The sequence below is a fragment of the Natrix helvetica genome, assembly GCF_964273705.1.
Source record: "Natrix helvetica genome assembly, chromosome: 4".
NCBI lineage: Eukaryota > Metazoa > Chordata > Lepidosauria > Squamata > Natricidae > Natrix > Natrix helvetica.
Window position 1 is genome coordinate 57,811,664 of NC_138550.1, and position 23,555 is coordinate 57,835,218.

General features: G+C 37.5%; 1 protein-coding gene across 1 annotated transcript; it reads right to left on the minus strand.

Annotated features, from left to right (window-relative positions):
• Positions 1 to 4,142: 4,142 nt before the first annotated feature.
• Positions 4,143 to 23,256, minus strand: TMPRSS3 (transmembrane serine protease 3; the record flags this gene model as incomplete). The annotated part of the gene is made up of 12 exons (XM_081953170.1): positions 4,143 to 4,430; positions 5,397 to 5,539; positions 8,472 to 8,567; positions 12,050 to 12,219; positions 14,513 to 14,678; positions 15,090 to 15,133; positions 17,082 to 17,207; positions 17,761 to 17,884; positions 18,721 to 18,837; positions 20,062 to 20,169; positions 21,693 to 21,837; positions 23,239 to 23,256. The coding sequence occupies 12 exons, from the start codon at positions 23,254 to 23,256 to the stop codon at positions 4,143 to 4,145; spliced, it is 1,545 nt and encodes a 514-aa protein (XP_081809296.1).
• Between the last annotated feature and the right edge of the window lie 299 nt (positions 23,257 to 23,555).

Sequence of the window (23,555 nt, forward strand, 5' to 3'; positions counted from 1 at the left end):
GAAGGCTTCTGCCTCCTCCACTGTATTAATTCTAATTCTGTTTCCCTCCCCAAAAATCAACATTCCCTCTGGCAATAACCATCTAAACCAAACTCCTTTATTGTATAATTTCTTTGATAAGGAGGAATACTTCCTCCTTTTTTCCCTTATTTTTTTCGGAATTTGCTTAAGGATGGTAATTTCTTTATCTTTATATTTTAATGGTCCCTCCCTTTGAGCCCCTAGCACCTCATCCCTCGTGGTCCTCCTAAGAAACTTAACATGTACCTCCCTTGGAACATTTTCTGTTCTAGCATATGCTGAATTAATCCTGTAAACCAGATCCATATCCCACCACAACTGTTCTTTATTTCTCTTAATATATTCTGCTAAAATTGTACTCATAATATCCTTAAGATCTTCAGTTTCTGTCTCTGGTAGGTTCTGGAATCTGAGAAAAAAGGACATTCTTTCAAATTCTATTTTTGCCATAAAATTTTCCAGTTCTAAATTTCCCTTCCGGACTGCCTTAACCTCCTCCCCCAATCCAGCTGCCCCCTCCTCCAACACCCCAATTCTTTGTTTGTTTTCTGTTATATGATGTTGTACACCTCTGAGTTCATCTTTGAGATCTGTCACCTCTTTTTTCAACTCATTTTGACCCCTCATAATTTCCTGAAACATTTGGTTAACAGATAGTTCTTTTGAGCTCTCTCCAGTCCCTTCTTGTTGTAACAATGAAGTAATTTTCGTCTGCTGCATGCTTGGACTGGAGGTGGCAGAAGCAGGAGCCGAGAATGACTTGCCCGTTGGTGGTTTTTTGGGCCCCATTTATCTGGTTCGGGGATGATAAGTCTTTTAAGAAGAAAATGGCGTCAGAGAAGTGCGCAGCTGTGCCGGTCCAAGGCGGCAGGCAAATCCAAAAGTGAAAAGTTAGTTCTCCTTCACAGTTCCAAGGCACAGAGGTACACCAGAAAGAGCAAAAGTCAAATAGTCAAAATTAATCAGGAAGCCCACATAACAGGAGAGGTCCAGAGCACCTTCAGAGGGGATATTAAGACAATTACCAGATTTTTTTTCAAAGGTAGTTTCAAAAGGCAGGCTTCATTTATAAGTACAAAGACGAAGATGGAGGGGCGCCATCTTGGCTCCTCCTTTCGCAGGGAGAAGAACAAGGAGTTCCATAAAGTTTTTTCCTTTTAAGAAAATAGCTCAGCAATCACCTCTTGCAGCTGTGATATCAGTCTTTCTCACATAGTTAGTACAAGTGGCAAGTCAGCCTTTATTCTCTCTCCATTCCGATATAGAGAGAGATAGTTCAAATGCCGCTTTGTCTGAGGGGGGGGGGAAGAGAAAGAAACACCCCCCTCTAATCTTCTAGTTTCAAATGGATTGAACAAAAACTTACAATAGTCTGCTGCTTATCTGTTAACGATGATTAAGGAGGTTAGGGCGGATCTCTCCCCACCGGCACATCAGCCGCTCTTCTTTCGCTTAACTCTTTCCTCCTGGAGCCTATTCGGTGAAAGGGCAGACAACCAGCAGCTGTTTCATGCCCCCCCTCTGCTCCCCAGCTCCTGGGGCGAGGCTGGAAACACCCCTGCTGGCTGCCCCCGAGTCTGGGGGATTCCAGCAAGCTGCCCTGTGGCAGGAGACTCCTCCAGGGCCCCCTGTGCTCCTGAAAAGAGCCCACTGGGGAGACGAGCAGCGGACAACACGTCCGTCACCTACAGGAACCAGAAGTGATCTCGGGATGGGCAGATGTTGATGGTGTTAAACCATGCCCTTGGGAAGGACTCTATAGGTGGATAATAATGCTGAACAATTGAAATATCTGAGTAACTGCATGACCAACCGTAATTAGAGCACAGATTTTCTGTGTCTCTGTCCCAGCTAGCAAGTACCAAAGCCAAGCTGTGTTCAAATCTGTAAATAAGTGAACTTATATATTTAAATAAGTTCAACATTCAACTGATATCTAACTGTATTTCTATCAGAATTCCATATATAGTATACAGTAGCATACAGTAGTCTCTTCTCCCCTTTTATATGTATTCCTTCCATTCTTGATATAGAACCTTAGCTCATTCTTTAAACATGTCTTTAGTTTGTTCTGCTCAGTTTGGCCAGATCTTACATTCTGGTTTCATTTTAAAGCAATCAGATTATGGATAGGATATTTTTTTTAAAGGACGAATGGTTTGCAAATAAGCTTTCATTTCCAGACTGCACAAAGTCATCCAAAGAAGGTTTTAAAAGTCTCTATTGAAAAAGTATATTGGGTAGTTACAGGAAAAAGGAAACGTTGCAGCACCTTTGTTAAAAAGTACAAAAATGATCAAAGCTGAAAATTAATTGCAGAGCATCTTGATGAATGCATGATGATGATGATGATGATGATGATGATGATGATGATGATGATGATGATGATGACAACGACGCTAACCGTCTCCCTTCCACTCTTCTCTCTATGGATAAAAATCAAGATTGCATTAGGAGACCATTTTGGGATACTGAACAAAGTCCTAAGAAAATTAAGTGCTTTCATAAACCCATAGGTTTGTATATGTGCCAAGTTGCATCCCACATGAAATTTGTGCAACTATTTTGGCCATAAATACCTTGACTGATGCGGGAATGTAATTTGCCCTGTTGCCTATAAAATTTAGTTTATAGTGTGCTCTTTTGGGCAGCAGAAGTGGCAGAATTTACTTGGGCCGTTAATTTCCTAGAGCAGTGTTTCTCAAACTTGGTGACTTTAAGTCCTGTGGACTTCAACTCCCAGAATTCCCCAGCCAGCTATGCTGGCTGGGGGATTCTGGGAGTTGAAGTCCACAGGACTTAAAGTCACCAAGTTTGAGAAACACTGTCCTAGAGGCTTGAAATACTTTGTCCAAGTACTTAAAATATCGTACTTACTGTAATTCATGGGAATCAATTGACCCCTTGTGCCTTTGTCTGTTGTTGAAAAAACTAAAAGTTATGAATCCTCATATTTGATAACTATGTTCTTCATTACAGAAGGGGTGCTGTCATTGTTAATGCAATTTACTGTCAAACGCATGTGGCGAATTCATATGGAGATAATACTAGTGAACATAATCACATAGATCTGCAAAATCAGCATCTCCAAAGTTTATGTAAAAGATATTGACTCAGAATCAGAAGATCTATACATAGACAAACCCTGGGAAAGGTGCTAGGCTAACACTGATGCAGCTTTCATGTACAACAAATGTTCTTCCTAAATTGTCATTGCATTCTAAACCTCTTTCAATGGCCTTATTAAAATTGTAGCTGTTTGTTCATCCACAATTCACTGATAAGGAGCTAACAGCTGTTATGTAACTCAAGGATCACAGTTTCCAGGGGCACATTAATCATGATACCCACATTTAGTCTTTACATTGTTTTATTACACTTCCATATAATTTTTGATTCTGTTTCATTTACAATAGAGCTTGTTCATTCCTTTACTGCACCCATTGCATAGTCTAAGGATTGAGCAAGGACTGCTGAGAAAGAGTGATAAAAGAGTGATAGCATCAGTCGGATGACTAGATCAATCTTAGGCTGTTTGCCACCCTGCAGATTAGTAAAATATTACATTGGGAGGTGCCTCGCTTGAAGCCTGCTTCTCTCTTAAGAATATGTGCTCATGTTCCTGAAATAATTGCCTCTGATTGGCAATGCAAAACCAAGCAGGAAATGATTAAGCATAACTCTGCAAATCTAATCTTTCTCCTATTCTATCCCTGGATAAATAGAAGCATACTAGAGTGTGGCAGGGCTATCATACAATCAAAGTTCAATTGGCACTCAGCCTTATGGCATAAATATTTGCATTTTATCAGTCTTTCTTCCTACTACTGGAAATGAAGACTTAGGTTTGGTTTCTTCCCACCCACATGATAAACAATTTCAACTGGATTTCAACGATTGCACCTACAATTGCCAACTTAATATAGCATAAAATCAGCTGCAGATGAAGCAAAATCCCTTTCTGTTGTGCCATTCACATACTTGCAACAGAGGAAAACACAAACATCTGCAGGGAAAAAGGGATTAAGATGGCAAACACAACCACCTCATTGAAGTCCATTTCCTTTTACACTGATGGATGCCAAAAAGGGTTGGAGTCTGAGGCCGCCATCTTGACTATTTTATCCCCCACTACTGATGTTCCCAGGGGGGCAGAGAAAAGGTTGCAAATGAGCAAAAGGAAACATAATTGCCTGCCTGCTCCCACAGGATACAATACGCTTAAGCCCAGAAAAGAAACTATCAAAAGAGTAAACCTCCATTTGTTCATGTATCCAATCCAGATATGAGGTGATGCGACTGTAGACTCCAGGTTTGTTTTCTTCTGCGCAGCCCACCCCAAAACTAGTTGTTCCCACCAACTTCCAGGTATTCATATCTTTGCATGCCAGTGGCCCCCCGCTGTCTCCCTGAAAGAGACAGAAAAACATAATGTGGCCATGCCTGAAAAATATTGCACTACCTGAGCATATATAGTCTGGAGAACATTTGCGACTTTTTAACTACACCATACTTTAAGGACTGCCATCTTAGAAAACAGTAGAGCAATTAATTAAAGAAGCAATTGTAAGCTTTTATTCAAGCTGCTTAGCAATTGCAAATGAAGAGGAAGACTGTCTCTGTGATGAGTTCACAGCATGACTTTTCTGAGAGACTGACAAAATTTTTATGAAAAAAGAAACTTTTGTCCTTTTCATATAGCTCAGTATTTTCTCAACCTTGGCCACTTGAAGATGAGTGGACTTCAACTCCCAAAATTCATAGCTTTGCTGCCGGGGAATTCTGTGAGTTGAAGTCCACACATCTTCAAGCAGACATGGTTGAGAAACACTGATACAGTTTATTATAGCCTATCAGGCTGATCATGGCTATTCTCTACTGTCTCCCTCAACTTGGGCTTCTCCATAAAAGAGTAGGAAACAACATCCAGAATCCCAAACCACCATCTCCAGAGGCAACATATAGGAAGAGGGATATTTCTGTAAGAAGCAGGAGCAGATCTTTGCCAAAAACTTAAACTGAGTTCTTCTATATTTAACATCTAAGCTTTGAATTCTTGTCATTCTTCCTTTTCTTATGTTCTCCTAAACAAAACATAGTGGGTGAATTTCTTAATTTACAATATTCCCAGTGATGTTTCTGCACATCTCCTATATCATTTTTATTTGCATGCATTTATAATTTGACCACAGGATGATGTGACCCATGGGCTTTTTCCTATGGCTGAGATAAAGAAAATTTGTCATCAAATGCCACTTAGAGGTCTTCTTTAAAAGGTAATATGTTTGTATAAGACTGACAGCAGAATTCATATTTTAAATGAACATTTAATCAACAATAAAATTTAGACATGTAGCAATAAGAAATGTTCTTACCTGACAGGTGTCTATGCCTCCTTTTAAATAACCTGCACAGAGCATTGATGATGCTACAATTCCTCCATAGATCTCTCCGTGATTGCACACTTGGTTAGAAATTAGAGGGACACCAGCATATTTCATGGTTTCTGAAGTATCACCTGAGATCCCAAGACAATAATTAGCTTTTCCATTTCTGTGATAAGATGACTTTGTAAAAAAAAAAAAGCTATAAGCAGTGATAAAATATACACTATAACCTAAGATGATTTCCTACAATTTAATATATGTTATTAGTCTAATAGTCATATATATATATATTTGTTTTCGTAGATTTTCATGGGTGTAGGTATGCTGGTTTTGTTGTCTTCTGGTCTTTTCCCGTGTAAGATTGAGATTGTCTTGGCAATGTTTCAGCAAGATCTCACTTGCCATCTTCAGGCTTTGGGCTTAAGCCCAAACAATCTCAATCTCAATCTTACACGGGAAAAGACCCGAAGACAACAAAACCAGCATATATATAGTTGATACATATGATCCAATATCTTATAAAACAGCAATATATAAAGATAGTTAATGAATATATATATATATATATATATATATATATATATATATATATATATATATATATATATATATATATATATATATATATATATATATATATATATATATATATATATATATATATATATATATATATATATATATATATATATATATATATTCATTAACTATATATATATTTCAGGACAAATACAACACAAATATAAAAAGGCAACACTAAAAATAAAAATATGGGTTTCTGCCTGGATGGTTTCTGTGATGAGCCGAAGGACAGAAAGAGGGAGGAGTGAGCTCCCTCCCATATTTGGGCATACCAGCGGTTGTAACACAAATACATACCTATTTCCCTGGCTCAGCTGATAAGGAGGAGAGCCTGTGGCTTAGTGGCTAACAAATCTGCCTAATATGTAACACATCCCAGGTTCAAATCCCAGTAAGGGTATGGCTAGCTGATGAGAGCTAAATAGCTTGAAATGGATCCATACTAGTCTCCCTTTATTTATTTATCAGCACAAATACAACACACATATACAACATATATATAACACACAAATACATACATACATACACACACACACACACACACACACACACACACACACACACACATATATATATATATATATATATATATATATATATATATATATATATATATATATATGTTGTATTTGTGTGTTATATATATGTTGTATATGTGTGTTGTATTTGTGCTGATAAATAAATAAAGGGAGACTTGGGCATACCAGGGGTTGTAACACACATACATACATACATACATACATACATACATACATACATATATTCATTAACTACCTTTATATATTGCTGTTTTATAAGATATTGGATCATATGTATCAACTATTTTTGTTTATTTGTTTAGAAGGAATTTTAATATCCAAAAAGAATTAATTCAAAACAATTTAGTAATGTTTGACATTCGACGAGAAAAACATTACATTATGAATCTCAACTAGAGAGGTGAAGTTAATTCCAACTACTTTCCAGTGGATGAAAATTAGGACCAGGAATGGAGCAGTCTTCCCAAATCTGACTTATTTTGTGTATGATCAACTATAGTAATTACTGTATAATTTTTGCAATTAAAAAAAATGAATTCAGTGTCATGTTGTATATGTTTTTTCATGATAAGCATTTTTTGTGTACAGCATTTTCTGCTATGCACATTTTGTGATTTGTCCTAATATAATGCAATTCTGAGCTAGCTTGGTTTAGTAGTTAAGGTGTGGTCCAGTAATCAGGAAATTGTGAGTTCTAGTCCTGCCTTAGGCATGAGTCAGTCCGGTGGTGAATTTCATTTTTTTTTTACTACCAGTTCTGTGGGTGTGGCTTGGTGGGCGTGGCAGGGGAAGGATACTGTAAAATCTCCATTCCCTCCCCACTCCAGGGGAAGGTTACTGCAAAATCCCCATTTCTTCCTGATCAGCTGGGACTCGGGAGGCAGAGAACAGATGGGGGCAGGGGCAGTCAGAGTGGTATTTACCAGTTCTCCGAACTACTCAAAATTTTCACTACTGGTTCTGCAGAACTGGTCAGAACCTGCCGAATACCACCTCTGAGCCAGTCACTCTCCCTTAACCCAATTCACTCCACAGGGCTGTTTGGGAAAAAGAGGAGGAGAAGGAGTATGTATATTTACCACCTTAGCAACATAAAATGGTGGGATAATTTTTTTTTTAAATCAATTTAAAAAAAAGTGTGTGTAATTTTTAAGCAGGAATTTCAATGTAAAATTCAGAGGAGTGCAAAGTCAAAAATTAATCACATTCAGATCAACCTAATCAAATTTCCATATATTGCAAAAATAATGTGTGGTATTTAAACTTAGAAAGTAGACAATTTGGTATTGTCAGATGTTTGGAACATCTCCTGCAGTCTTTTACCTTAGATAAAGCAGGAGATAGGAGATGATCTTCACATTTCTAGTTATTTATTTGTTGGTAGAGGTACTCCTCAACTTACAGCAGCTCATCTAGTGACCAAAGTTACAACAGCACTGAAAAAAGTGACTTATGACCATTTTTCACATTATGACCATTGCAGCATCTTCATGGTCATGTGATTTGGATGCCTGACAACTGACTCACATTTATGACGGTTGCAGTGTCCCAGAGTCTTATGATTCCCTTTTGCGACCTTCTGACAAGCAAAATCAATAGAGAAACCAGAGTCACTTAACAACCGGGTTACTAATTTAAGATTGCAGTGATTCACTTAATAAAAGTGGCAAGAAAAGTCATAAAATGGGGCAAAACTCACAACATATTTCTCACTTAGCAACATAAATTTTGGGCTCAATTAGGGTTGTAAGTTAAGGATTACCTGTACACAAAGCAATAATTAACAGCTCATAGTAATTTGTATTTCTATTTTGTGTTTATAAATTTATTTTCTGTTTTAGAAATAAAGGGTTAGGGTTTATTGGGAAGTTTATAGAAAGATATTTATGAGAATGTCTTGTGACAGTTTGATTGAGAAGATTTCAAAGACTTAAATGAATACCTCCTTCTTCTGTCGCTCCCCATCCTGATATCCAGCACATTTTTCCTTCTGGAAAATGTTCTCCAAAATTAGGAAGGCAAATTGGCTGTATAAGACCTGTTTAAGCAAACAACATCCACTCTGAGATCATAGCCATCATCTCTTTTCTAAAGATTCAGAACTTTAAAAAAATTTAAATACAGATTTTTTTAATACTTCTTTTGTAAAACTACAGCATTGGGAGATTATAGAGGGTTGGAAACGTGACAAGAGACTGCCTATTATTGAATTGAACATCCAGTTTTTAAATTATTTGAACTAAAAATCCAATTCTGAATCTACAGAAATCCATGAACCCTTAAATAACAATAACAACAATATCTTTAACACCATTAAACAACATCTGCCTAGCCCAGATCCTTGGGAAGCACTTGAAGGTAGAATAAAAATGCCAAATCCATTCTAAACATCTGGCTGATTGTGCCATAATAACATACAACAAAGATAGAACAGTATAATTTAATAAAATAAAACAATTTCACTGAACATGATGAAAGAGTAAAATATAAAATGATACTACTAATGGGAGAAAATGCATACTTTGCATAACTTCTAAAATTTGGATATATATATTTTTGCAGAGTTGGAAGGGACCTTGGAGGTCTTCTAGTCCAACCCCCTGCCTAGGCAGGAAACCCTATACCATTTCAGACAAATGGCTCTCCAACATCTTCTTAAAGACTTCCAGTGTTGGGGCACTCACAACTTCTAGAGGCAAGCTGTTCCACTGATTAATTGTTCTAACTGTCAGGAAATTTCTCCGCAGTTCTAAGTTGCTTCTCTCCTTGATTAGTTTCCACCCATTGCTTCTTGTTCTACCCTCAGGTGCCTTGGAAAATAGTTTGACTCTCTCTTCTTTGAGAGAACCTCTGAGATATTGGAACACTGCTATCATGTCTCCCCTAATCCTTCTTTTCATTAAACTAGACATACCCAGTTCCTGCAACCGTTCTTCATATCTTTTAGCCTCCAGTCCCCTAATCATCTTTGTTGCTCTTCTCTGCACTCTTTCTAGAGTCTCCACATCTTTTTTGCATCGTGGCGGCCAAAAGTGAATGCAGTATTCCAAATGTGGCCTTACCAAGGCATTAACATTTTCTTCCCTATTTCAACTTGTGTTCCTAATCTGATTTTTGTGGTGCTGTTTTTGATAGGTTGGATTGTTTTTTTTCCCTTTGTGTAAAGACATATGCAAAAAATGAGTTAAATAGTTCTGTTTTCTCCCTGTTGCTTGTCACCTTCTTGCCACTTTCTCCCAGCAATGGACCAATTGTTTCCTTAACTTTTTCCTTGTTTTTAACATTTTGGAAGAAGCTTTTTTTTGTTATTTTTTACTTTTGTGGTAAGCATTTCTTAATTGTGAGCCTTAGCTTTCCTCACTTCATCTTTACAGGCTCGGGCTATTTGCTGATATTCTGCCTTAATTATGTCCCCCTCTTTCCACTTTTTATAGTTATCTTTTTTGTCTTCAATTTGTCAGAGAGTTCTTTATGCAGCCATGCTGGTTTCTTTTGGGAGCTGTTATTTTTCTTCTTCATTGGTATTGTGCTAGACTGGGCTTTTGTAATCTCATTTTTCAAAATTTCCCCAGCTTCTTGATTTGTTTTCCCCTTGAGAATTCTCATCCATGGAATTCTTCCCAAGCTCTCTCTAAGTTTATTGAAATTAGCTCTCTTAAAGTCCAACACTCTAGTTTGACTTTGTTCTACTACTTGTGTTTGCATAATGTTGAATTCCAATATTGCATGGTCACTTGCCCCCAGGGTTCCTGTGGCTTCAACACCTTCTATCATTTCCTCTCTGTTAGTGAGAATTAAGTCCAATATGGCTGATCCCCTCATTCCCTTCTCTACTTTTTGGGGAACAAAGTTATCTGCTAGGTTTGTTAGGAACCTGTTGGATCTTCCACTTGGTGCAGAGTTTGTTTCCCAGTTGATGTCAGGGTAGTTAAAATCTCCCATTGCTATTGTGGTGTGCTTCCTACATACCTTAGTTAGCTGACTAGCAAAAAGTTCATCTTCTTCCTCTGCTTGGTTGGGTGGCCTATAGTATAGACCTATGGCAATGTCATATTCCCCCCCCCCTTTAATATTGACCCAAATGCATTCAAGATAGTTCTCATCATTGTTCAAAATGGACTCAAATGTCTATACACCAATGCACAGAGTATGAGGAATAAACAGGGCGAATTAGAAATTCAAGTAAAAGAGGGCAGATACGATATTGTTGCTATTACGGAAACTTGGTGGGATGAATGACCCACAAATGGAACATACAGCTAGAAGAATTTAAATTATTTAAAAGAGATAGACCAAATAAAAGAGGAGGTAGAGTTGCACTATATATAAGAAATAACTATATCTCTACCAGGGGTGGGTTCCTGCCAGTTCTAACCTCTTCTATAGAAGAGGTTCCACAAATCTACAGTACCATTTAGAACTGGTTCCAGCTCCCTCCCCCCACCCATTTGCACATCATCAAGATGAAGAGCGAGAGGAGGAATTCTGGGAGATGAAGTCCACAAGTCTTAAAGCTGTCAAGTTTGAACACCCCTGGTGTTTTTTTTCTAAAGGGTTAGGGGTACAAGGGTCTTGTAACCTGACAGCTTTAAGACTTGCACACTTCAATGCCAGAGTTCCTGAGCCAACATGACTGGAGGAGGAATTCTGGGAGTTGTAGTCCACAAGTCTTAAAGCTGTCAAGTTTGAAAACCCCTGGGGTTTTTTCTAAAGGGCTAGGGGTGCAAGGGTCTTGTAACTTGACAGCTTTAAGACTTGCGTGCTTCAAATGCCAGAGTTTCTGAGCCAACATTTTGGTTGCTAAGCAAGAGCATTGTTAAGTGAGTTTCACCACATTTTACAAGTTGGCCTTGTCCACCCAGTCACATGGCCGGCAAGCCACCCCCACAAAGCAGGCCACACCCACAGAAGAGGTTCTAAAAAAATTTGAAACCCATCACTGCTTACGATTGAATCACCATCAGAAGGTGACTTCTCTTTTTGGATTTTATTTTGAAGATATAACAAACTCTCAATCACCAAAAACTTATCAAAAAAGGAAGAACAAAAGGCATGTTTCTTGGTCTTCTTGGCTTGTCTTCAACCACTCTTAAAATTGTACAGATTATGAAACAGTCTCTCTCTGCAAATTGGGTTTTGGTAGTCTCTCACACAGGACAGCTGTGCTGAGATAAGAATCATAACCCACACCTTTCCTTCCTTCCTTTTTATCATAACTGCTTCTGCAAAATGAGCATCAGATCACACATCATCAGAAACCTGCACAGAAGCCTTCTGGAAATGGTTACTCTTCCTTTCCATGGCAAATACAGTACACAGTATTTAAGAGAAATGAAAAGCATAAAAAGACTATTCCAACTTCATACAGGTCTCACCTTCTCATGGTCATATAATATTCTTTCCAAAAGTGAATACTAACTCTGTAGCAAATAATACATATGAGAAATCTAGGCTACCCTTCTCAATATGAATTTTAAATACAAAACAAGAGAAAAAGAAAATCAAGGGAGTCAAAATTACCATTTAGTGCAAGTGGAGTCGCCAGCTTAATCAATGCTATATCATTCTTCATTGTTTTAGGCTTATAATTTTTATGGTATATAATTTTGTCCACTAAGTATGGGTTAACAGGACTTTCTTCCAGGATTACTAAACCCACACGAACAGTCCATGCTTCTGGTAGGTACAAACTGTTTCAGCAAAAACATTACAAATAAAAAGAAATTCAACATTTAAACATTTAAATATCTTTCAACATTTAAAATTGGACGTGTGTAGAGTTTTGAACTTTATGTTCAATAAGTTTTGATGTATAAGATTTCATTTCCTTCCGTCAGAAACTTAAAACCCACCTATTCCAACTAGCTGGCTTGGCCTAATTCCATCTTCCCACCTCAGTTTTATTTCTAAATTCTTAGGGTTAGTTTAGGGTCTGTTTTATAATGTTTTTTAATTTTTATAAATTCGTACAGGGGTTGTTTAATTTGATTTTAGCTTTGTATATGATTCTTTGCATGTTTTTAGATTTATTCCTGTACACCGCCCCGAGTCCCTCCGGGGAGAGGGGGCGGTCTAGAAATTTAATAAATTATTATTAATTATTAAATATATAGAATCATATGAATCATATATCTTATATCATATCATATCACCATGGCATTAACTTAATCACCATGGCATTTGCTTAAGCAATACCACAAAAAAATGATGACAAATAAGGTCTGGTCATGTGATGCCTCAGCTTACAACTGCAAAGACTTATGACCATAATTCCAAATTCAATTACAGTTGTAAATCAAGGACTACTTGTATAAACCTCTGCAAGTGGTGTCAGCAGAAGTCTTATATTGTATTTCCCATCATCACCATCTTTTCATAGCAACATTCAGGGACATTTTGGCAAATAATTCCATCCTCCTGATCAGTTCCAGAATTCAATTAAAACATCAAAACCATGCTTGAAGATGATCCCAAAGGTGCTTTTTCAAGAGGCAACTGGACTTTCCTTGTTTTTCCTTGAAGACGTTCCATTTCTCATCCAAATAGCTTCTTCAGTTCTGATGTCTTTGAAATGTGTTTGAGGAAAAACAAAGAACATTGCTCTTGAGAAAGCATCTTTGGGAAAACCATGACCTGGATGACTGAGAATCTCCATAGCCATCGTGCTTGAAGATAGCCACTGAAATATAACTCAGAGTGATTCTGTAAGAAAAATAGAAAGAAAATATAAGGTTTCTATTGGCACTGTTGCAGAAGTTTACAGCTTGAGCACAAAGCCAAATTGATATTTCCTGTGTAGTATGAAATTACAATTGCATCATTTTGTTAAGTAAAGATGACTTTGTATCATATCTATTCACTTTTTAAAAGTTTCTTACAGCCCACATCCAGCCATTCAGGCCCAACCAGGATAAGGTGGCGATAATTAGTTGCCTCTATATCACACCAGCATTTTGGAAAACAATCAAGGAAAGTTGATTTCCATGTCATTGCTGTAATGAAAAGTACCTATAACTAGCTGCACTGGCTACCTGTGGTTTTTCGGGTGCATTTCAAGGTGCTGATTATCACCTTCAAAGCGCTCCATGGCACAGGACCTAGTTATCTGCGGGAGCGCATCCTACCCCATACATCCCTGCGACCAATTCGCTCTCACAGAGAGGGGCTCCTCCGGGTGCCGTCCACTAGACAATACCAGCGGGCGGTGCCCAGGAGTAGGTCCTTCTCTGTGATGGGCTCGACCCTATGGAATGACCTCCCCCCCCGATATTAGAACAACTACCGATCTCCGCTCCTTCCGCAAGAAATTAAAGACCCACCTGTTCCATTTAGCCGGCCTGGCCTAACCGTAGTTTTAATTTCCAACACTTCTGGCCGGTATTTTAATCCTTGGGGATAGATTTTTTAAATTGCTTTTAATTTTGTTTTAGAACGGTTTTATATTGTTTTGTTTTATGGGGATCCGATATTGTATTTTGTATGTGGTTTTTAGCTGTGTTTTGTACACCGCCCCGAGTCCCTTCGGGGAGAGGGAGCGGTTTATAAATGTAATGAATAAATAAATAAATAAATAAATAAATAAATAAATAAATAAATAAATAAGTAAGTAAGTAAGTAAGTAAGTAAGTAAGTAAGTAAGTAAGTAAGTAAGTAAGTAAGTAAGTAAATAAATAAATAAATAAATAAATAAATAAATAAATAAATAAAATATCCAGATGATAAATATTAATGTTTTGCTGCTATTGTGACACCAAATGTGAAGCAGCATGGTCAGGTTAAAAAAAAACAATAGAGGGACCACCTTTTTAGAAAATGGCAAACATGTACATAGGCTGAACCCACGAAGACCAGAAAGATAAAACTCAGATAATATCCAGTGAGAGAGTTCATATGGATGCATTTTGAAACAAGGAAATTGGAACAGGAAACTGGAGATAACATCACAAAATGTGTAGAAAATAGTATTCTAGATGGGATGCTTACTCATAAACACAGTGGGCTGCTGTAACAATCCACCGTGGGGTAATGACTGACCCCCCACACAAATGATAGCCTTGAAACTGAAGGCTGGCTTGCCAGGGCCATTGCTGGAGAAGGGACACATTTCCACCGACAATACGTGGGGAGTACCAAATCCTGGTACCACATGCTGTCAGAATGAAAAAAATAAAATCACTGGCATATGCCGGTCACTATAAAATGCCCATTCTTAATTTATCTAATAGAAAAGATTAAATCTTTCTAGTTCTGAATAATCCTGAATTGGATTAGTTAGAAATTATTTACGTAAATAGTTGTTGTTGCTGTTATCCTTATTTTGTCTGGATCATTTTAGGGGACTGCAGTTATACCAAACATGCTACCACCAGAAGGTTCTCCTCCATAAGTTTCACAGAAATTAATTGAAACTGATAATCTTCTTTTGTATAGCTGACCTTCATTAAAACTAAACTTGCACACAATGATTTTTTCCAGTCTTTATACTTGAACATTTGCATTCTTCCCTAGTTCATGTGAGGAAATTGGGTTAACATTCTATACCATTTTCCAAATCACTTACCTAAACATTTTAAGACAATTACATTGCCTGAAATACATTCTTCTCTGAAACAGAAGAAAGTAAAATCTATTACTTGTTCTTTCCCTGCCAGCTTTATTCATCAAAATACCATTTGTTCAGTCTATAAGTTTAAACCAGCCTTCCTAAATTCATCCCTTCCGAATGTATTAGGACTACAACTCTCAGAATTCCCAGATAGCTTTCATTATTTTGGCTGGAAATTCTAAGAGTTGCCATCTTTCTTTCTTTCTTTCTTTCTTTCTTTCTTTCTTTCTTTCTTTCTTTCTTTCTCTCTCTCTTTCTTTCTTCCTTTCTTCCTTCTTTTTCACATTTCTTAATTGCCCATCTCCCTTGGAGATAGATTCAAAATACATATGAAAGGGACTAGATTGGCAATGATTGGTTTAACAAGAAAGATGATTGGCTCAATCTTGTAAGTATTTTGTCAGCATCGTCTTCACCAGTGACGTGCAGTCAGGTGAGGCAAGTGAGGCACAGCCTCACCACTCTCATCATGAAAAAAAAAGTAAAAGGAAAAAGCTGAGCTAGTTGCTGCCTCACCATGGATGACTCTGCTTAACCTCACTGGTGCTCTCCCTCCCCAAGTGTAGTGACTTCCTCCCCAGGCCCCCATTCATTTCTCTCTCACACACACACAGCTGGATAAAACTATATAAAAATCTAGCCCAGCTTCACTGATTACAAGTTTGAAAAGGCAACGTGGCTCCACCTGCAATCAAACTACACTTGGGGAGGGAGAGCACAAGCGAGCACTGAGGAGACCACAGGAGGAGGCAGGAAGCCAGGCAAAGAGCCATGCTGTAGTACACACACTTCCCCCCAGCCTCTTTCTTTTGGAAGGCTCAGCTCGGCTCCCCTCCGGCTTCTCTGCCTCTCCTCTCACCCCAGCCTGCCAGCAGGAGGTGGTGGGTGGGCTTTATTGTGTTCCAGGCATTTCCCACCCAGACAGCAGGCTGCATTTGCAATGGTGGAGGTGTTTGGGAAAGGCAGCAGGGGAATGGGGGGGGGATGGCAGAGGAGCTGCTTTCAAGCCACTGGAAAAGATATCCAATCCAGCTTTTGTGTGTGGGGGGGTTTGTTTGAGAGTGAGTGAGAGAGGGAAGGGATAGGAGAGATAGTCCAATCCAACTTCTGTGTGTGTGGGGAGGAAGGGAGAGAGGGAGGAAGGAGGGGAAGGAGAAGAAAAAGAAAAAGAAAGAAGGAGCAAAGGAGAAAAACAAATGCTGTCGCTTTAAATTGGAACTGAGCATGCCTGGCTGTGGAATTCTGGGAGTTGAAGTCCACAAGTCTAAAAATATTTGAAACTCAGCACTGTGTCAGTGCCTCACCAGTCATAAACCTCACCGCACGTCACTGGTCTTCACCAACAGCAATATGAGTTCATCACTGGAAGTCTGAATTTCCATACATATTTCCACATAGATATATGAAAAGAGATACTTAATTTAATATATGAGCACTTCCTTTCCATATTAAAGTCCCAACAGGGTAAAATGGAGTCTCCCAGATGTAAATTATTTAGTGTTCTGATCCTAAGAATGTCCAGATCATGAGTCAACTATATACATGATTTTGGATATGAGAGAGGTCACATTACTTTACATGGACACGTGTTACAATTAACTCCAAGAAGAGACTGGCCATTTTAATAAACTCATTGCTACTTGTCCCCTGCAAAGGCTTCGGAATGAGAATTGAAATGAATTAAGACTTTTATTTTAGTTGTTCTATTCAATTGAAGACGGGAAAGCATTTTAAATCACTGAACATTTCCTTTAGAACAGGAATCAATGCATATTACCAATTTGCCAATTGAGAAATGATGAAGGCCCACCAACACAGGGCATCTTATCTAACAGCATTATGTGATGGTTCAAACATGAAGATAATATAGGTTTAAATTCTGCAATTCCATGGAAGCCCATGGAGCGCGTTTGCATGTCTTTCTGAAGCTAGGTATCTGAAACATACCGTAAATCAGTAGCATTCTGTGGTGATGTGAGTTGATCAGCTGATAACCAACGATTTGCAGTAACAAAATATTTCTGGAACTCATTCTCAATGGCAGCCATTGGGAAGTCAGATGAACTTACAAAACTGTAGAAGGTAAGAATTAACCAATATGTTCCAGTACAATCTTTATTTAACTCTTATATTTAAGACTTCTTATATTACCTAGTTTTTGAAATCTGGGATAGACTGTAAAACAAATCTAATGCAGGGTAGCAAATTTACGACCTCCTCAGAAAGCTGGAGTTTCATTTTTATCAGCATCCCCAGCATCTTCTCCATATATATTACAGCATCAGTATCCAATTCCTCCTTTTGCAACAGAACAGCTACTTTATAGTGTGCCCTGTTCTGCATAGTTGTAAACATTGCAAAGAGAAGACCTACCTCTCCAGTGCCACACTGTGTCTAAAATTCCTGGCAGATTTAACATAATTGTCAGCAACACTAAACCTGTTGCATTTTGGCAAAGTTTTTCTTTTGAATATCTTCAAAAAATTGTGTTGTTGCTTATCAAAATCAGTGATTAAAAAAGAAACACCAAATGCAAAAGCTGATTCACTGTATAGCAAAAATTTTCAAACTACATTTTGACTCATTTTGTTTCCATTGTGACTTTACAAAATTTGCTAAGTAATACCTTGAAAATCCTAAGTATTTACATGTAACATTTCCATAGTGGTCTTTCCAGCCATCGGAACACACAGTCCGCCAGGTTCCAAAACTGAACACCTGCAGCACAGCCCTTTTGCCGCTCAGTCTGACTAGGGAGACACACAAAAAAAGTCAGCAGGTGTTTAATAACAAGTATTATAAGGACAGGACAACTGCAGCGGCTAAGTGCTTCTTGCTTTTCTCTCTTTACACTCTTTGGGTAAGACCTCCAGTAGACTAGTTCAGGAAGTAAAATATAATATTGTGCATAACTTTGTTATATGATTTTTTTAAAATAAGTTTTTGCAATCAATGCTGCTTCTGGAATAAATGAACCCTCTTAACATTTGTCACCCCTTTGTGGCGGAAGCTGGATGAAGGAGACAGGCTCCACAACTAATATTGGAACACTACTTTATTAATAAATAACAGAAACTTGAAAATATACAGTAGCTGCTTTAGTCCTCCTTTCCTTTTATACTCAAGAGAGTAAAGAAAGAGTGGACTCCGTTTTTTATAATGTTTTCTTCCTGTCTTGAATTTAAATCACTTTGCCTTCACGTAGTTTCTTCAAGGTCATCTCTACAGCTTTTCTCATCATTGTATAAAATGGTAGCTTTTCTGCACAGGCTCAGTTAACATTGTAGTTCTTGATGAGTGCACAATAAAGAAATGTATTCATATTGGCAGGAATGTTAAATTCTTAAAATTAAAAAAAGACTCACTGAGAAGGAAACATTGTATGCATTTTATTATTTCCTCCACAAAAGGGTCCCCGGGAGCTAATACTTTTCTCCTTTTAGTAGTGTGGAATATTATCTATAGCTCGAAACATAATATGGAAATTTCCAGGGTAATGTTGGCGCAGTCATTCTTTTTCACTCCAAAACAAGCCTTGAGGGGAAATAGCACCTACTGTAACATCCATAATAAAACTGAACGTTACCACAGCTGTACTCATCTTCTCCATCTTTGCAATTGAAGACGCCATCACACCTTGCTGTTTGATCAATACATTTAAAGGAAGATCGGCACTGAAACCTCCCGTTGCAATTGAAATAAACTGAAAAAAGCATATTGCATTAAATTCGACACAAGGTCCAGATTTATTTTAAAATGCACAAGGAAAGAGATGCATAAGGAAGAAATGAAAAAGGGTACATTGAAGAATTATCTGTGGTTACAAATGTTATTATGCTGTTCATTCAAAATACCATCGACAATGAAACAGCAACATTTTGATATTTGATTGGCCCTCACAAATTGGAATGGGAATTATGTCCGCAACCTTCCTCTCTTTCTCTGAACATTGGAAAGAAGGAAATATTATAATTGTTTTGTGATGGAAGCTAAAATAGAAACCCATTCCTTTCTCTAACTTTCTCCATCCAAGTTCTCCTTCTTTCCCATTTGCTTTTCCTCCACGCCCTCATACAGCGACAAAAATCAGCTATATTATGTGAAATAACTAACACTCATTCACTGTCAATTAAAAAATGTTTACGTAGACATTTGTGAGCCTGTCTATTGTTCCCCATATGTTTTATAACCCAGTCCTTCTATACTGAAAGCTTTTTGTGAACCATAAAGCTTGGTTAATTATTTTCCCCTGGTTTTTCGTAGTTTATGGTGCCTCTTAAAATGAGACACTATTCCATAATAAAATAGAGATTGAGGAAAATCCAGTGCCAGTTCAACTTTGCTGATACTTAGATAAATAAAGGTGGTATTATGTGTACTCAATGTGACTGCATGCCCCCCAAAAGGTAATCTATGTATGTTGACTTTTGCAAAACAATAAAAATGATTGAAAGTTTGGCAAACTTTCAGGTGCTTGACTTTGTGAAAGAAAGCTATCAGGTACCTGAAATACTTAGGAAAAGTGAGAGTACAACAAACTTGAAATGATATAATGGGTCTCAAGAAGGATTTGACTCTCTGCAATAACCTGTTTCCAGGGCTGAGGGTTGCATTTCAAAGCAGCTGAACTTCAGTTTCAATGATCTCCCAGGCAATTTGTACTTTGGCCAGGTTTCCTGGGAATCATTGAGGATTGAAGTCCAACATCTCTGGAGCGCATCAAGTTGGGGGAAGACCAGACTACACCTATTAGTGACTGTCTTACTTTACAAAGCTCATGAGAGTTTTTTTATTAGCATTATTTCAACAGCAATAATTCAAGATGCAACTTTTAGTATCCAATTTATATTATTCTTGGTGGGAGAGTCATGAAAAATGCAAACTGTTTGATGGTTAACTGAGAACCTAATAAATAATTTGTACTCACCACTCAAGGCGATGGCTGTTGCTATGATTAAAGTGAGAAATAAGGCAAGGATAAAGGCAAGCAGCCTTAGTGGGATTAAAAAATGACATCGAGGTGCTGCAATCTCTTCTGGGAATCAAACAGAAAAGTGAGAAATAAAAATGTCTACAAAGGCATGCAATTATAAGATTTTACTGTATAACAAAATAACATTTTAAAAGACCCAAGTTTCCTTCATATGAATTTACATGCAAAAGCTTGAAACATATTTTTAAAAGGAAAAGTTTTTGTTGATGATGAGTAGGAGCCTGAGAGCATCTTTTAACAGTAAATGTTATTAAAAGGCATGCATAGAGTGGTTAAATTGGTATAGGATTTCAAGTTGGGATAAGAATTATTCAAATTACAAGTACCTCTTCAAAATACCAATTGTAATATGTTGAAAAAGCCATTCTTAAGGCCTTTCAAAATACCCTTTTGATGTATGTGAGCTCCACAGCCTCTCACTCTGTGGTATGGCTTCTTTCTTCCAAAACAGTAACCCTGAGATCTTTAACCTAGAGTGTCCTGGGATTACCTTTGTCCTTATTTGAATCCTGATATCAAATTTGCGTTCATTAGTTCTTTGTCTCAAGATTTGTCTATTGTAGAATCAGAATGGCATTGCTGGTAGATAATGGCATATATCCCATTAGAGAAAGAGCATATGAAGATAGTGTGTAAAGTTGTTATGATGGTAATGTTGGTATAAATGTGTGAGGAAAGTAGATGCCTGGTTTTGTTGCAAGGGTTAATGTTGCAGGATTAATATCTTCACAGGCAGCCTCTGACTTTTGGATACTATACACTGACATGGGTTTCTTTCTATAGTATTTTTAACAGTATGTCATTCTCACCTCCCATTGATACTTTATTTCTAAACAAAGTATGTATGATTTAATTTTGAAAAGTTGTGACAGAAAACAGATTACAGTGAATTGTATAATCCAGAACATTCTCAGAAGCAGGAACGAAAAATGAATTTACATATGATGGAACTTTTGAATATTCATAAAATGGCTATCATGAATGTCAAAATATTCATTTATTAAAAGAAAGCAAGAGAAAAGAAAAAAATCACTTAAATAATCTTAAAACAACCAAGAGCTTAAGTACAAAGCAAGGATGGAGAGGCGACCCCAAATTTACATCATGGTTGTGTCCCCAAAACAAATGTCATGCTTGTTTTGTAGAAGACTTATTCCAACAAAGATGCTACTACCCATTCTTAACTTGACAGGTTTGAAAACTATACTGACTACAGTTCATAGGTAGAACTCAAGGCACAGATATTCAAGACAGAACTGTCAATAATTGTATTACTATTACTATTATTTCCATTCTTTCATTCAAACTCAGAAAGAAGGGCCCTGAATAGTAATGAATATGTTCACTGATACCATTCTCTTTTTAACTCTACTATGTCTTTTCAGTTTTCCTGGTATCTATCCTTCTTCTAAAACCAGACAGGCTAAAATATGTCAGACATGTTTGCTAAAAGAAACAAAAAACAAACAAGCATTGGTATAAAAAGGAAGAGTACAGGGCTTGAAAAACATTTAGAGAGGCAACAACCTATACTGTATTGCATCAAAGAATTCTGTGCTTCTTACCATTTTCATGTTCACTGTGATCCACTTTTGCTTGCTGTATACAGAATATCCTTTTGTAGCAGAAACAAATATTAGAATCTGGCAGTTCATTTTCTGCAGCTGATGTAATTTCAGTGGTGTCAAGACTGGAATCTGTTCTTGGGCCCTAGATCAGGATAGGTACGCATGTCTTGTGAGTCCCATAGTCAACTGCAGCACAGTAAGTTTATCTTATGTTTCAGAGTTGTTGGAAGGATTCTGGCTTAGTAATGCATATGAAAACCGAGCATAAACATTAGGTATATGTATATGCTACACCAAATCTCACCCTGGAGTAGATTAATTATGTCCAAATATTTTAAATATGACCTAAATAAATGCATGCCATTTCTTTTCAAAGTTATTCTTGAACAAATAACATTTCAGTTTAATATTGTCTCTAGGAACTATAATAGAAATAATGGAAATAGCTGACACAAAGGTATATCTGAAATGGGAAGACAAAGGATTTATTATTCATTTCCCCTGTCACTTCTCTTCCTCCTGAAGAAGGTTACATCTTTCAAACCAGGTCCATATTTTTGGACTGGATTTGGAGGAAGTAAGAATGCAGCCCGGTGAAGGAATAACTGTTGAAAATTAGTGCCCTATTCATTACATGGATGAATGTAGAAGATGTTGGATAGCCATTTGTCTGAAACGGTATAGGGTTTCCTGCCTAGGCAGGGGGTTGGACTAGAAGACCTCCAAGGTCCCTTCCAACTCTGCTATTGTATTGTATTGTATTGTGGGCAGATATAATTTACTGTATGTCCCCCAATAATTATATTTTCTCTGGAAACATATTGATGAAAGAAAAAGATATTCTGCTCATAGCACGATTATAATTCTGCAAAAAAAAAAAGAACTGTTAAATAAAACAAGTCCTTAGCACTAACACGATTTCCATTACTCTGAACTAGTTATTTTGGTGCGTACATGAAATTTTCTTGGGGAGAATTCTTCCATTGTGCACATAGAGTTAATGCACCACCTTTGTGTACATGTATCCACCTCTGCACATGTGGGTACCATGTAACACCCATGACAATTAGTATTGGGCTAGAAGTGAACCTGTTCCTAAATAAATTCATACTCTACCCACAATCCTCACTGATTTGAAAATTGCCCAGTGTTAGAATCTATTGAACTTATGGTTGAATAAATCCAGTGGAGAGCTGAATATGCAGCTGAGTTTACAAGTGATAATTTTCCTGCAACAGTCTGGTACTATGGAAATGAATGAAGGTGCTCTTATACCCCTCTCATTTAGTGCATTTGGATTTCAAAGAGTTGTCTACAATCAGAATTAACCAGGTACACAATCTATTGTATGCTAGACTAATGATTTCTACACCATCATGTGAGTTCAAAAAGACTTGCCCTCATCTGGCTCCTGTCTACTTCTCTCTAGGGAAGTTGAGAGAACACGCAATAGTGAAAGAAACAGGTTTCCAAAATGTGGCATGCAATGGAAAATAGAAGAAAACATTTTAACCCTCTTTCTTCTTTCCTGTGTTTCACCTACCTGTTCCACTGAACTCATCTTGAAAAGCCTGAATGTTCCCTCTTTTCATTATAAAGGTTATCTAGTCAAAACTCCCACTGTATTCTTTGCAAATATGTTCACCGACCCTTCAGGAATGGATAGTGGACTTTTTTGCACAGATGATCCTATGACTGGGCGTTAATGTAATTTAATCAGACCAAGGATATTAGGTGGCCTAGAATGGCTTTGTTCCAAAGGTCAGGAAGGTAAAAAGGCACCAGTCCTATTAATTAATTGTAACCAAGAGAAGGGAGCATTTGAGGTAGATGCAAATATGTTCAAGAATCTTGGAAACT